The following is a 16,457-nucleotide window of genomic DNA, read 5'->3' on the forward strand; positions in this document are numbered from 1 at the left end:
AATGTGATTGGTGGGAGATCATCTAATTTGGAAAGTGTAATTGGTAAATACTGTGTTTTATTACCATTGAATTTAACCAAGTTTCTTCCTCCTCATCCGGAGATGCTGCACAGATATGCATTGATAGATGAAATGATATCAGCTCTAGAAATAGATCTAGTTTGAGAATTAGGGGGAAGGGGAATGGATAGAATTAGCCGTAGTGCGAAGTAAATCATTGATAAAAAGAAGGAAGAAAGTTTGTGAAAGAACAGAACCCTGTGGGACACCACTATTGGAAGAGAAAGAGCGAGAGAGCGATCCCTCGACAACAACTGCCATAAATCGGTTCTCAAGGAAGCTAGAAATTTGAGAACAAAGTGGGGGAGAGAAACCATAAGAGGGAAGATTAGAAAGCAAAGACTTGTGCCATATTCTGTCATGTACTTTGGAGATGTCGAGGGCCACCGCGAAAGTTTCCCCATAATCCCTAAGAGAAGATGACCAAAGATGGGTGCAGTAAGAGAGCAGATCACCAGTAGATCTCGCCTGGCGAAAGCCATACTGGTGATTCGATAAAAGAGAAAGATGTTCAAAGTGACGGAGAAAATAAGAGTTTAAGATAGTTTTGAAAATCTTAGAGAGGGATGAAGTTAGGGCGATAGTTAGAGGGATTGGAATGGTCACCCTTTTTTGGGTGGGCTGAACCGAGGCATGCTTCCATGAAGAAGGAAAAGTTTGGGTTTTGAGGCAAAGGCGAAAGAAGCAAGCAAGCACAGGGGCTAGAATTTCAGCACACTCCCTCAGAACACGAGGGGGTATTTCGTCCGGCCCATGCGCCTTACTCACATCCAACCTGGATAACACACCAGCAACAATACGAGTGGAGATAATAGGAAAGTGCATAGGTTCAGTAGGAGCAGCAGGAGTAGGGGGATTAAGTTGGAATCGTCTAAAGTGGAGTTAGAGGGGAATAAGGTGCCAAAGAGACTGGCTTTATCAGGAGGAGAGTTAGCTATAGAGTTATCAGGTCGGAAGAGAGGAGGAAAAGAGGGAGTGCGGAAGTTGTTTCAGATGTTTTTGATTAAGGACCAGAAGGATTTACAAGAAGAAGAGTTAGTCAGGTCAGCGGTCTTTATTTTTTATAAAATACTGCTTGGCCCTAAGAAAAATAACCCTACAACGATTCCTGGAAGTAATGAAAGAGGAGTGGGTAATAGGAGGAGATAGTTTCATAGCTTGATACGCCCAATCTCTCTTCCTACCTACAAGAGAAGAGGAACGATCAAACCTTGATTGCAAAGTGAAAGTTTTGGTATAAGATGGGATAAATGCACTCGTACTACCCTATATAACTCCAGCAATGCTGTCAGCACATACCGAGTGGAAAAGCAACATTCATTCCAAGGAAAGTCGTAGAAGAATTCCCGCAAGGATTGCCCGTTTTCCCTCCGATAGTTCCATAGTTGGCGTTTAGAGGGGGTGGGGGAGGTGGTCGTGCCCAGTTTGATTTAATAGAAATAAGATTGTGATCAGAAGACCCAAAGGGGGCAGAAATTGACTATGAATAGTGTGAGAGGTTAGAGGTAAAACATAGATCAAGAATGTTAGCAAGTTGATCGTGTCGGTCTGGAACATGTGTAGGGTGTTCAATTATTTGTTCCAGATCATTAAGTAAGAAAAAAGTGAGTGCCTCAGCTCCACTTGCAGACCCAAGCCACTCTCTGTGATGTACATTGAGATCTCCTAGGTAGAGGATCTCGGTGTTGGGGTGTGTGGATAGCAACGACTCATGGCAAGAAGTGGGAAAGTTCAAAGAGATCTAAATAGTTGGTAGAGTTGGGAGAACAGTAAAGGAAACAAGGAAAAATTTTCATAGTTGGTAGAGATATTGTGACCCAGATGACATCATAAAGAGAAGATTCAAGATCCATGAGTCGAGCTATGGGTGTACGTGTGTTGCATTAAGCGCATACACTTCCCTTAGAACGAAAAGAGGTATAAAGGTTGTAGTTGGAGACTTGAAAATGTTTGGGTGAAGCTGCTTTGGTCAGTTGAAGTAAGAGGTTGGGGGAAAAGGGTAATAGATGGTGCTCCACAGAAGAAAAATTGGATCTCCGTCCGCAAATGTTGGAAAAACGAAGTGTAAAAAAAGCTGACCCTCCAGCAACCGCGGTGACATCAGTTGAAGGCCCAGTAGTTTGATGACGATCAGGTCGGCACTGGGGTCCACAACCTTCCTGACCAGTGGGACCCATCCGAGAAGGTCCCGCTTTAATATTATTGTCAACTGATATCAAAGGAGAATAAAAGAATAGAAAGAATAGAACAGATCAGGATTGAGAAAGGTTATATATGTTGTGTTGTTAATAGTAAGAGAGACGATTGAGACCCTTCAATTGTGTGTAAATGAGGCAGAAAGACAGATCAGCGACATGGGTCTTGGTCACTGGTTAGCTCGCCGGTATCTGACTGTACTGGTCCAATCTTGTCTCATGTTTAGTTTGGTACATTTGGAAGAAACCCTTAGTGTTTGTCTTCACCTCTCTTGAGTCTGTTACTACATAATTTCTCTTTGCTTTTTTATCTCTTGACCCTTCCAGTTAATTCATGAAAATAATTACGGAGACAATTGACACCTTGTTTGATTTTTCTGTATGTAGCCTTTTTCAGTCCAATAATATTCTTTAAATAATTATTCATCTATTTGGGGTCATAGTTACTAGACCTGAGTTTTCTGTACGGTATATTCCGCTTTTATGTATTAAGCATCTCATTATTTAAGATGGTGGTCAGTCCCCAGGGGTTCTTATCTATGGGTGTGGACCTCACTGGTGGGTCACGGCTCTCGTTTATCACTGTTCAACCCTCATCCCATTTTTTTCCGAAACGAAATTGTCACTTTGACGGGAATATGTTGACATACTGGTTGTGAGGATGGGTCGAGGAAAGGGACTTGGGGAATGGGCCCACATTGGCCGGGGCAGCTCTGCAGCAGGGGCAGGCGCTAGATAGGTCCTAATCCTCAGGTGGTCAAGGATGTAGTGTGTGTGTGTGTGTGTGTGTGTTCGCACACAGGGTGGTGAAATGCGATTAGTGTGGCAGCATTGTGTTAGTGTTAAGGTGCAGGCACTGCTTGCTTCCTCTCGCTTTCAGCTACCTCTGCTGGCTAGCCCTTGTGGTGAACAGGGACGCATAAGTCTTCCCATGCCAGTACACAGCCTCTTCATCATTAAGACTCTTGCTGTGCCTCCTCGCGGCAACACATGGTAACTGGGTGCGTCGTGTGTCCAGGCTATACCAGCAGGGGATCTCGGAGTAGCAGTGGGCCCCAGAGGGACGGTGCATAGCCCCACTGGCATGTGGACACGTCCTGAGGCCTACCAACCATTGCCTCACTGCCTTGCAGATTAACCTTGTAAGGTATAAGGCTACAGGAGTAAACCCCGAACGAAAAATCTGCGGTGGAGCCTGCATGAGGCAGACATGCTTACAGTGCAAGGGTGTATACTGGCACCAACTCTCTTCTCCATTTTCTTGGCTGCCTTCCTTACTCGTGCCAGCGCCAATTTAGCTGGCATGGTGGACATCGGGTACCGGATGAAGGGTCTTTTCAACATAAAGACTCCAGGCAGGAACAAAGGTGTCGGCAGCTTCCATTACTGAACTTCAGTATGCAGACGACCTCACCCTTGTCGCACACACTGAATGCGACCTACAGGAGATCCTGAACATCTACGCAGATGCTTATACACACTTCGTCCTTGAGGTGAAAGTACATAAGACTCAGATTCTCCTTTAGTCTGCCACTGTTTCAGCCACACCTCCACTATCCATCCAGCTTAACGGTAATACCCTCTCTGAAGTTACCCATTTTCGATATCTCCGGTCCCACCTGTCCACCACCATGGACATCGATGAAGAGATGAACGTCAGATCAGATGTGCATCTTAAGCCTTTGGCAGACTCCAAAACCGTGTCTTCAGCTGTAGGGAGCTGAAATTATCTACAAAGTTACACATTTATCGAACAGTTATGCTCCCCACCCTCCTATATGACAGCGAGACATGGGTTACATGTAGGAGGCACCTCAAGGCACTTGAAATCTTTCACCAACATAGTCTACGTTCCATCCTCCGAGTTCGCTGGGAAGACAAGAGAACAAATGACAGTATTCTTGCTGACACCAACTGTAGAAGCATCGAGGCTACCCTATCCATGAACAACTACGCTGGACTGGCCATGTTACCCACAGGGACGACCGTAGACTGCCAAAGCAGCTACTTTACAGTCACCTAATGAATAGTAAATGTAATGCTGGCAGGCATCTGAAAAGGTATAAGGATAATCTTTAGTCAAGCCTGAAAAAGAGCCAAATCGACCCCCTCCCCTGGGAGACGATTACTCCACACCCTAACGCTTGGAGGATCACCACACAAGGTGTCAATATTTTCGAGATAGCCCGACTACATAATGAGAAAGATAAGTGCCAACGCCGCCTCTCCAGCACTAGATGCAGCCTCCACATGTGCAACATCTGTGATCGACCCTGCCGATCCCGTATCGGCCTCTTTAGTCACCTTAGAACTCACTAACCTAGGTGAAATCCTTAAAAACTCATATCATTGTATCATAGCTGGATGCTCGTTATACTCGATTCCGAGTGACAGCAAAGTAGTAGTAGTATGAGTGGTGTGTGTGTGTGTGTGTGTAATAATAATAATAATAATAATAATTAACGGTTTATTGAAAGAGCTTGGCAGCCAGAAGGCTGAAAATATACAGTTACATATTTGGGGAATGGGTTTCGAATTACAAATAATATACAAGTAACATAAGTGACACAAATAAGATATATAATAACTAGATGGGGAAAAGCTCAAACTACAGTTCATTTCAACATAGTGACAGTGCAAGGAGTAGTGTTTACTGGGAGTGAATACACTGGTTTATTACAAGTTATTGATAATTTTTACAATGGTTGGGACTGGGCTGTTCTTATAGCGATCAGTTCGTGCACGTATGGGCTGGATGCGGTTGTGGTGTCGAACAGCAATTCTCGGACTAGGGATCTCAGGTGGTAGTAGGAGCCGGTGTCGAGGATGGTGTAGAAGCTTCTTACCAAATTTGCAGATGAGGTCGTGGTGATGGTCAGTGAGAGTCGAAAGGGTCAGTGTGTTGAGCGCTTCTTGATATGTGGAGTAGGAAGGGGAGAGAATAATCTTGCATGCCCTCTTTTGCACTTTTTCTAGGTGTTTACGTTGTGTGGCATTTAGGGAGGAAGACCAGGTGGGGAGGCATAGGTGAGCTTGGGAAGTATGAATGTTGTGTAAACACTGAGGAGCTCGGGTGCAGGAACTCCGAGGGACTTGAGTCGGCGGAGGAGGTGGAGACGGAAACTGGAGGATTTGACAACTTCACTGACGTGTGGTTTCCAATTTAGTTTGTTGTCTATGGTGACGCCGAGGAGCTTCGTGGAATCTACAACCTGGAGTGTGTTCGGACCTAGAGTAATGGAAGGAGGTGGGACAATGTCGGAGGAGAGGTTGATGTGCATAACCATGGTCTTGGTATGGTTGATGGTGACATGGTTGTTGGTGGCCCAGTTTTGGAGACTGTTCAATAAATCCTGAAGGGCGGTATAGTCGGGAGCAGAATTGTTGACGCTGATCCCAATGGTGGAGTCGTCGACATATTTCCAGCGAGCAGGGGTTTCTCTAGGGCATCATTGATGAGCATAAGGAAGCAGAGTGGTCCCATCTTGGTGCCTTGGGGGACGCCACAGGTGAGTGACTGAAAGGTGGAGACAGCCCCTCGGAAGCGTACAGCTTGGCGTCGGTCACTGAGGAAGTCTGTAAGCCATGGTATAAGACTTCTCCGAAGCCCGAGGTCAATAGCTTTGTTGATGATTATATTGTGGTCGACTAGGTCGAACGCTTTAGTGAAATCAATGAAGGCGACAGCTACAGACGTTTTCGTTTCGAGATGGCGGTATATGTAATCGAGAAAGCTGACAAGACAGTGAGTGGTGGAGGAAGTTTTCATGTTGCCAAATTGCTGAGGGTCTACGACTCCTGCAATATCAGCATAAGCCCAGTCGAACACAAAACTTTCACAGATTAGGCTGGGTATTGGGGTGATTGCAATAGGTCGTAGTTGATTTAAGGATTGTGGGCTGGTTGACTTGGGCACTGGTGATACATAAGAGGTCTTCCAGTCAGCTGGGCATCTGGCTTGACTGAGAGAAGCATTGATGATGGAGCATAGGGGTTTAGCAAGCTCCGGGGAGAACTCCTTGAAGAGTTTCATTGGTAAGTCAATGGGGGTGGTAGAGCGTTTTAATTTTAGTTTGTCCAGGCGTTTTGCTACTTCAAATTCTTCTACTAAGTCAGTGGGAAGGGGGGCTGGTAGGTAAGCAGGGAGAGTGGTTGTGTCAAGCCGGGGGAGCGTCTGGCATATAGTAGCGAAATGGTTATTTGTTTGCTCAGCTGCGTCAACATTAGTGAGATGGCTAAGGAAGGGGAGGGGGTGTGTCTTATTGTTTAGTCCACAGAGTTCTTTAAGCTTACCATACCATTGACTGATGTTGGTCTGCTTCAGGTGTTGTAATTTGGTTGGGTAGTGGGACTTCTTTGCAGTGCGTATTTCGCGGATGACTCGGTTGCGAAGGGACCTGTAGCGGATGTGGTCATTGAGATGAAAGGCTCTGTCTCTCTGTTGCATAAGTCTTTTGATCCGAGGTGTGATCCAGGGCAAGTCAGCTGGGTGAGATCTGACGGACTTCTCGGGGAAGAAGTGGTGGTGAGCTTCCATGGTGGTGTTGGTATAATTTATCCATTTGGTTTCCACGTCATCCACGCTAAGTACTTCAGTCCAGGGATGGTGAACTATCCACTGCCCGAAGAGGCGCACTGCAGAGTCAGTAATCGGCCTGTAGGTCTTGATGTAGGGTCTCTGTACTTGAGTGGGAGTGGCAGCTGGGGACCAGAGCACTGATAAGTGTGTGCTACACCCGATAGGAGGCATTGGTTGAGGTGGTTGGTACTGGTCCGCTAAGTCAGTTAAGATAAGGTCAAGGGTATTTTGACCGTGTGTGGGGAAGGTCACAACTTGTGATAGTGGTAGCTGGTCCTGGATATCAGTGGTGTAAATTTCATTAAAATCCCCACATAATACTAACTTGGCACATGGGTACCTAACTCTGAGGTGGTCTGAGGTGGTGATGAGATGATTGATAAGAGTGTCTCTGGTGGGTGAGCGAGGCGGATGGTATGCCACACAGATTATGATGGAAGCAGTGTTGGGCGGGTGGGCCCGTGGCACAACACGTACCCATAATGCTTCCACATCTGCTGGGACTTGAACATCCAGGCGTGACGGGTGTAGGTCATCTTGACAGAAGAGGGCAACGCCCCCTCCGCATAATTTGCCAAGCCTCACATATGGCAAAGATGCTCGCGGCGGCTGACCTGACTGTAGTTGCCAGCTCGTCGAACTTGTTAGCTAGGGAAGTGACGTTGGATAGCAGTAAAGACGGGAGATCATACCATATCCGTGGAACTTCAGTGTGGTGGTATGGTCTGTCAGGGGTGGGTTTCTCCCGTTTCCTAGTGGAGGTTACGGTTCTAATGGGCTTATGTGTATGACGGCCTTGTCTACGGCTACGCGCGTGGAATATGTTCAGTGACTTGAGTCGCGCGATAACACTGCCATCAGGATAACCGTTCCCACGCTTTAGATGGTACAGAGTGCGTCGGGAGTAAGTGATTGGTGGCCATCTGTTGTGGGCGGACGGAAGTGTTTGTCACTGACGGCACTTTGAGGGCCACTGACACTGGTAGACATCTGTTAATATTTGTCAGTCGTAAAGACCGTGGGTCTTTGTCCCTGGTGCTTGGGGTCGCCGACACAGTTTTCACGATATATGTAAACACCGCGGTGGTCTTTGTCACTGGCACTTTAAAGGTGACCGATAAGGTTCCCACTGCCTGACTTTTCCTTGGGGTGCACTATCGAGCACTGTATGATAATCACTTATTGCACTGATGACTTGAATGCTTTGCTGAGAAAGTTCCTTAAGTGCACTATAGGAACACTGCTCCGTAATCAATCGTTCACTAATCACTAGAATGTTTTGCTGAATAGATCCCGGTGTAGTAAGGCTGGTAGGGCGTTGGGGTATAGCAGGGGGAGTGGCAGGGCCAAACAGACGCGGCCTGGCTGCTAAAACCGGGAGCGCCTTCGGGGCACGTCTTGACTCACTGACGGTTGACAAGTGTGTGTGTGTGTGTGTGTGTGTGTGGTGTAATGCTCTAGTTTGGCAGCATTATGTTAGTGTTAAGGTCCAGGCACTGCTTGCTTTCTCTCACTTTCAGCTATCGCTGCTGGCTAGTCCTCGCGGTGAACAGGGAAAAAACCTTGCGTATTAGGGTGTGTCATAGGAGGGAAGATCAGCTAAAACTAATGGCCCATCACTTTTTTGGTAGATTTTAGTGTATATAAACAGAAAATAATTTCAGTTTCAATATTTTGCAACCTTTTGCTAGGTAAATTTTAGCGTGAAATTTATCGAAACTCTAACGTACAGCTGCATTAGTGCATTACAATTAAATAGTGAACATTGCTTTCTGACTTCATTCTTTAACAACCCAACTAACAATATTTTTTTCTGTTTCAGATTCTGATGCATTTATAAGTTGATAATATTTGCGATGGCTGCTTGTGTCAGGACGAGGAACCAAAAATCCAGCCATCTCAGTCACTATCTTGGGTCTGGGAGAGAGCTCCTGAAGTCGGAGTTGCCTACATTGAGAGATGCTTTGAGATACGGTGTTTTAATCAGGCAAATCAGTGAAAAGAACCAAAGAACTTACACAAACAAAGACATTGCCAGTGATATGACCAAAGCTGTCTTGGCACAGTACACTCTGGCTAACGCTCAGTTCAAGCCTCCAGTCATAACAAGTCAGAAGAAGATTAGTGAGAGACTGCTAGCCAGTTGGGAAAAGGCAAGAGATATCTCTCTTGGGAGAGGAAAACTTGCAGTTAAGGACAGCTTTGCCAAGCAACTGGACCAGTTATTTGACATAATTACTTGCAAGTGCCCAATTGTTCTCTGTCCTGAGTTTGGATGCGATCGTGACTGTAAATCCGAGGCCCACATCTCCTGTATTTGCAAGCGTGAACTGAAGATTCCTGTGATCGAACTGGCATTTGTCAAAGCACAGAGAGAAGACTGGCAGTATAGGGGCTCTCATGATTTCTAGCCAAGATATTCCGGAGTCCAAGAGACAGGAGGCTGCCACAGAGAGACAGAAGAGGAGAAGAGTTGCCGAGGAAAAGAGACTTGAGAAGGCCCAGGGTGAGGTAAAAAAGGCCGATGATTGGAGTCAAGCTGATTCAGAGTTTAATGACTTCCCCATGGCTGATCCGAGTGCTGACCAGGAGAATGGTGACTTTGTCCCTAACCCAGAAAATAATGATCCCAAACCTTCCAGGCATAAGATTCGAAATAGGAAAGATATCCCGAGCGTAGCTCTGGCCAGCATGCGACACCACACTGGTCTCAGAGAAACTGCAGAGATAGCAACAGCTGCCTGGATTGACGGTGGTTTGATAACACCTGATGATGTTCACCTGGTGATAGATCATAACAAAGTAAGGAGAGCTCAGGAGAAACTTGTCAGTAACCTAGAAGAGGAGTTTGATAAGGGGATAAGAGAAAATGGAATCAATTGTTTGTTCTTTGATGGGAGAAGGGATGACACTAAAGTGTTCATGAAAGTTGGAGATTCTGACAAGTTGTTCCCTGCCATGGTGAAGGAGGAACACTACTCCTGCTGCAGTGAACCAGGAGGGAAGTATTTGTGGCATTTCACTCCAGAGAAAGATGACATCAGGAAACCAGCTGAGATAGTGGCAGATAACATTGTGAACTGGCTCAGAGAGAGGAACGTAGACCAGACCCTGCAGGCCATTGGAGGGGACAGCACCAACACGAACACAGGGTGGCAAGGGGGGGTCATACAGTGGATAGAGCGGAAGATTGGGAGGAAGCTGGTCTGGATTGTTTGTGACCTCCACACCAACGAGTTGCCACTCAGACATCTGATCCAGGAGCTGGATAGCAAGACTCTTTCAAACAACAGGAATGGTCCTGGTCCTCTTGGCCCAAGATGCTGGACTCTGCCACTGAGTTAGAAACAAATCGGCACAGAAAAAAATCACAGTTGGCCCTCCACTCGTTGAGCTTGCACATACTGTCATTGACGACCTGAGTACTGACCAGTACTATGGTTACATGATTTGCAGTGCCATCAAAACTGGGGTCATGCCTGATAGACTTGCTTACCTGCAGATAGGTCCAGTCTCACATTCTAGGTGGCTCACAACGGCTCTCAGGTTCTGCAGAATTGGGTTGCTCATCATAAACTGAAAGGGAACCAGCTTCACAACCTGAGACTTATTGTCCAATTCATCGTGAGTGTCTACTTGCCAAATTGGTTCAACACCAAGGTCAGTCATCGTTCTCCGAAGGTCCGAGGCATGTTCTCTTCCAGCTTGAGCTCCTGAGGAGTCAGCCAGGAAGGTTGTTCAGATTGTGGAGCAGACTGTGAGGAGATCTTCCTGGTATGCTCATCCCGAGGCAGTTCTGCAGACAATGCTCTGCAGTAAGGATGAGGATATGAGACTTATGAGAGGATCTGGGCATGACGAATCAGTTGGTGACGATTCCTTCAGGGTCAGGAAGACTCCTGAAGTCAATCTAGGTGCCAAGACCCTCACTGATCTCATAGATCTGGATAACATCCAGGCTGGCAGTGAGCCCCCTCTTACCTGCAGCCTCACCAATGTTCAAGTCAGAGCTTTCCTGGACAACCCCATGCATGTCCCTGCCTGGCTCTCGCACACCCAGAGTATAGAGCGTTGTGTACAGCAAGTGAGCGAGGCCAGCAGTCACATGTACAGCCAGGAGAGGAGGGAAGGCTACATCCGAGCTCAGGTGGTCAGCAGGGAGGTGATGAGTAGAAACAGAAGCAAGAAAGACATGTTCTCTATGGTGTTCAGCAACACCGGGTCGTAGTAGTAAAACCGGTTTTTGTATTTGATGATTTTGTTTTCTAAAGGAATATTAAATTTAATAAATGTGTCAAGATCATTCGTTTCACTATTCTGGATCATTTTCATCCTAATAAATTAACCTGATACATTTACTTTACTTTAAATAAGCTATTTAGTGGTGTTGGCAAAAGGGTGGGAATACTGGATTTTCATAAGATTTCAAGTTAAAATTTACCTAGCAAAAAATGAAAACTTTTCAAATCTGAAGATATCACATAATTCTGCATATAGAACTACATCATTAATACCATGGGCCGATTTTTCAAACTCAAAAAAAAAAATTCGCCTCCGTATGACACACCCTATTGCGTATGTCTTCCCAAGCCAGTACACAGCCTCTTCACCATTAAGACTCCTGCTCTGCCTGCTCGTGGTAGCACACGGTAAATGGGTGCCTCGTGGGCCCAGGCTAGAAAAGTAGCGGATCTCGGAGCAGCAGTAGGCCCCAGAGGGACGGTGCACAGGCCCACTGGCATGTGAACAATCCCTGGCGCCTAACAGCGACTGCCCGCTACCTTGCACATTAACCTTGGTAGGAGTAAACCCCGAACGAAAACTCTGTGGTGGAGCTCACATTAAGCAGCCATGGCGGTAAAGGCGGAAGAGGTTAGCAACATGGGAATCCAATGAATAAACTGGTGGATGAATGCAGTGCATGATGGACAGGCTACTTAGGCAAAACCCAAAGAAAAACAACGATATCGGCAGTCCCTTGCAACTCTCTCTCTCTCCCCAGTCGTTGCAACTATTTGCACCACTGGATCAGGAAAAGGGAGAGCCAAGATGTGTGATTGCAGCCTGCGCTCCTGCCTCACCACATAAATCAACTCATGCGCATCCATCGTCCAGCTCATAATACTTTTCATCATCATCAAATCCCAATCCACTAAAAGTCCTATGGCGACAGACCAGTGGCAACAGGGACAGGCAGAGATGGCCGGGAGTCTCTAGTCACAACTCTGCACATGGGCGGCACAGATAAGATGGGCGTTTATGCACTGGGATCTAGGCAGCAGTGCAATCCGGTCCTGTCTGTGTGGCTGAACAGCCCTTATGAGGAGCCACTCTGCTCACCCCACACGGGGAGGGGGCTAGAAAAGGTGCCCTAAACATAGCCTGCCTAAAACCCAACCTGACTGGGCAACCGCACACAGTAAGGTCATCCTTATGCGGTCGAAAACACAATCAAAATCACAGATCCAAACAAAAACATACCATACAACCTCTTATGGTCACTGCATGGAATGTTAGGACCCTTCTGGATACTGGCACAAATGTAAGTCCTGAAAGAAGAACTACCCTTGTGGCAAAAGAGCTGGCTAGGTATAATATCGACATAGCAGCCATCAGTGAGTCCCGGCTCCCAGATGAGGGCCAACACACAGAACGGGGTTCTGGCTACACCTTCTTCTGGAAGGGTAAGCCTGCTGCGGAGAAACCGAATTTATGGAGTTGGCTTTGCCATCCGCCAATGCATTCTACACAGGTTAACTGAAATGCCTATTGGAATCAACGAGCGCCTCATGACGCTTCGAGTTCCACTGAATCACTCACGTCATGCCTTCTTCATCAGTGCATACGCCCCAACACTGGATACAGAGAAGACAAGGTTGTGCTCCTTAGCGACTTCAATGCCAGAGTTGGCAGAGATGTTAACATTTGACAGAGAACCATAGGGATAAATGGACTAGGTAAGTGTAATCCCAACGGCCTACTCCTTCTCAGCATGTGTGCTGCTCATAACCTCACGATTACCAATACCTTGTTTAGGCAGGCCGACAAGTTCAAGGGATCGTGGCAACACCCACGAACCAAACACTGGCATCTAATTGACTACATCATTGTCAGAGAAAGAGAGCGCCGAGATGTCCTCATCACCCGTGCCATGCATGGCTCAGACCACTGTGACACTGATCATCGACTTGTCAGATCCAAGCTCTCGTTTCACATTGCCCCAAAACGGCGAAGGCAGCAAGCCTCCAGAAGAGGTTTTAATACTAAGCGTCTGGAGGATCCAGCGGTAGCACATGCTTTCAGAGAGCAGCTCGAACATGGGCTTTTAAACAACCCAACAGCAAACAATGGGAATCCCAGTGCCGAATGGGATACTCTTAATACTGCTATAACAAAGACCTGCAGAGAGACCCTCAGCCAGACCAAAAGAATACATCAGGACTGGTTTGATGAAAATGACCTGGCAATCAAAGTACTCATCGATAAACGTGCTGCATTTACTGACTGGCAGAACAACCCTCAGTCTCGGACCAAGGCTGATACCTTCCGCAAGACGAAAGCGGCAGCCCAGCAGGAACTTCGCAATCTAAAGAACGACTGGCTTAAAATAAAGCATATGAAGCACAAAACTTGCAGATCAGCACAAGATGTGCAATTTTTTCATTTCCACTAAATCATTTTATGGGCCAGTCACTCGTGGTGCAGCCCCCCTTCGCTCATCTGACGGTAACCACATAATTAAAGACGACGAAGGCGTCCTTCAGCACTGGAAAGAGCACTGCCATTCATTGCTCAACCGAAACACCGATGTGGATGTTCTGACTACCCAGCAGGTCCCTCAGCATCTAGAGCTGACCCACCTCAGCTATCCTCCATCCCTGGATGAGGTAGCTACCGCCATCAAACAGATGAAAAATAACAAAGCCTCAGGGCTTGATGGAATCCCAGTGGAGGTAAATAAAGCAGGGGACCTATGCTTACCATCCGTCTCCACTCTCTCTTGGAGAATATAGGGGAAAAGGAGGAAATCCCCCCCCCCCCCCAAGCTCTTAAAGACACCTCCATTGTCAATATTTATAAGAACAAGGGGGACCGGTCAGACTGTGGCAACTACCGTGGGATCTCGCTGCTCTCTGTAGCTGGCAAGATTATTGCCCAAGTCCTCCTAAACCAGGGGTTCTTAACCTGGGGTCCATGGATGGGCTTCAGGGGGTCCGTGAAGGTCGGATAAAAATTTAACATTTATATTCACTATATTTTTATATTAAGTTGTTCTATTTTTGTCAATATATACCAGATGCTATGTATGTATTTTTGGTTACTGAAGAAAACCAGTAAATCTGTAGGGTGGGATGCTACTGTACATGTGCTTATTAATTTGTGTTCATTAGTTACTGCTTTCCATATAAATTACATAACATTTTTTGTTTTGTAGGCCTTGCTCAATTTGGAAATGTCAAAGAAAAGGAAGTACAACGAAGCTTACTTATCCTTTGGTTTTACTTTCATCGCTGAACGTGATGGGACACAAAAGCCACAGTGTTTCCTGTGTGGCAAGATTCTTGCCAATGGAAGCATGAAGCCAACAAAGCTGAAGGAGCACCTCACGTCTGTCCATCCTGAAAATGCATCGGACAGTGTTGATCTATTTCGTGCAAAGAAGGCTCGATTTGAGAAAGCTGGAACTTTACCAAAACTTGGATTTGCCCCATCACGATAGCCTTGTCTTGAAGCATCGTACAAGGTTGCTTATCGCATTGCCAAGCAAAAGAAACCACATACGATTGGAGAGACCTTGGTAAAGCCATGTGCCCTGGAAATGGTCGAGCTGGTTTATGGCTTGGAGCAGAGGAAGAAAATTGCAGCAGTGCCTTTGTCAAATGACGTCATCCACTCTAGAATTGCTGACATTACTTCTAATATTCTGAAGCAAGTAATGGAAGAATTGGCAGCTACGCCATTTCCGTTCAGCATGCAACTGGATGAAACTACTGACGTCTCTCAGTGCAGCCAGCTCCTGGTTTTCGTCCGTTATATGCATGCTGATGCTATCAAAGAAGAATTCCTATTTTGTGAGTCCCGTTTGGAAACTACAAAGGCCATCGACATCTTAGAAATGGTGAATAGTTTCTTTGCCAAGCAAAACTTCGACTGGAAGAAAAATCTTGGTACTCTGTGCACAGACGGAGCACCTGCGATGCTTGGCAACACATCTGGTTTTGCTGCTTTGGTGAAGAAAGAAGCTCCTCAGGTCATCGTGACCCATTGTTTTCTACATCGGCATGCATTGGCGTCAAAGACTCTGCCAGCAATTCTGAAAGAAGTATTGTCTACTGGCGTGAAAGTCGTCAACTTCATCAGAGCCAGGGCTGTGAACCATCGCGTTTTCAAGAGGTTTTGTCAAGAAATGGGAGCAGAATATGAAGTTCTTCTCTACCACACAGAAGTTCGCTGGCTTTCCAGAGGACAAATCTTGAAGCGCTTGATTGAACTTCGAGCAGAAGTTTCACTTTTTTTGAAAGAAAAAGAAAGCCCACTCTCACAACAGTTTGACAGTGAGGAGTTCATTCATGGCTTGGCCTACTTGGCAGATATTTTTGGCCATATGAATGAGGTGAATCTTGCGATTCAAGGCCCTGGAGTCACATTTTTGGATGCTGCTGAAAGACTGCAAGCTTTTCTGGCCAAGCTGCCACTGTGGAAGAGGAGGTTGGAGGCAGACAACTATGCAAACTTTCCAATGTTAGAGGAAGTGCTTCTGCAGGATGGAATCGAGAGTGACAAGGCCCTGTCAATTTCTCTGCAGGCAGAATTCTGCAGACATCTGGATACTCTGCAGAACTATTTCAAAGGTTTCTTCTGCTCAAGGTTTCCTTAAAGTTGAAACATGGATTCGTAATCCTTTCCTTGCCGACATAGACTGTATCAGTGATGAAGACCTTGCCAAAGATGACCTCATTGACCAGAAGACAAAGGAAATGTTACGAAATTAATTCAACTCGAAGAGCCTTGGAGAATTCTGGTGTGCGTTGACACAAGCCTACCCTCAACTGGTAAAGCGAGCTATGGGTGGTCTGATTTCGTTTGCTACTATATACCTTTGTGAGTCAAGGTTTTCAGCACTTGTTTCTATCAAAACGAATAGTCGAATTCGATTGGATGTCAAAGATGACATGCGTGTTACCTTGTCAAAGACCACTCCACAGTTTCATCTTCTTATTCAAGCCAAACAACAACAACCTTCTCATTGAAATGAACTTTTGAGCAGAATTAAAGTTTTGTTTTGTTTAATTTGCACAAGATGATTGTATTTCATTTTTGTATGGAGTGGCCATTAATTTTTGCATAAAAAAGCATGAAACATAATTCTTTGTTAAGATTGTTTACTTTATTCATACTTTGTGTATGTCATACACTGTATGAGGCAATGAATTTTCAATAAAATAAAGTATATCATTGCATGCAAAGTTGTGTTTATGTGCTTATGTGCATTTTTCTAGGGAGGGGGTCCATAGCTTTCACCCGATTCTCAAAGGGGTCCGCGACTCAAAAAAGGTTAAGAACCACTGTCCTAAACAGACTTCTTCCTGAGGCGGAAAACTTCCTCCCAGAATCTCATTGTG

At 46.0% G+C, this 16,457-nt stretch overlaps 2 protein-coding genes across 6 annotated transcripts in view; both read left to right on the forward strand.

The window, feature by feature from the left end:
• Positions 1-16,457, forward strand: part of LOC121869952 (polyamine-transporting ATPase 13A2-like) — a 193,532-nt gene that overhangs the window by 5,314 nt on the left and 171,761 nt on the right. The gene's annotated exons all lie outside the window — the stretch shown is intronic.
• Positions 14,654-15,712, forward strand: LOC121869887 (protein ZBED8-like). Its single transcript, XM_042371453.1, has one exon. The coding sequence runs from the start codon at positions 14,654-14,656 to the stop codon at positions 15,710-15,712; it is 1,059 nt and encodes a 352-aa protein (XP_042227387.1).

The sequence above is a fragment of the Homarus americanus genome, unplaced genomic scaffold (genome assembly GCF_018991925.1).
Source record: "Homarus americanus isolate GMGI-L3 unplaced genomic scaffold, GMGI_Hamer_2.0 scaffold14467, whole genome shotgun sequence".
Lineage (NCBI taxonomy): Eukaryota > Metazoa > Arthropoda > Malacostraca > Decapoda > Nephropidae > Homarus > Homarus americanus.

Excerpts from the sequence above, each read along its gene's own strand:
- LOC121869887 (XM_042371453.1), top strand. The coding sequence starts at position 14,654 with ATGGTCGAGCTGGTTTATGGCTTGGAGCAGAGGAAGAAAATTGCAGCA.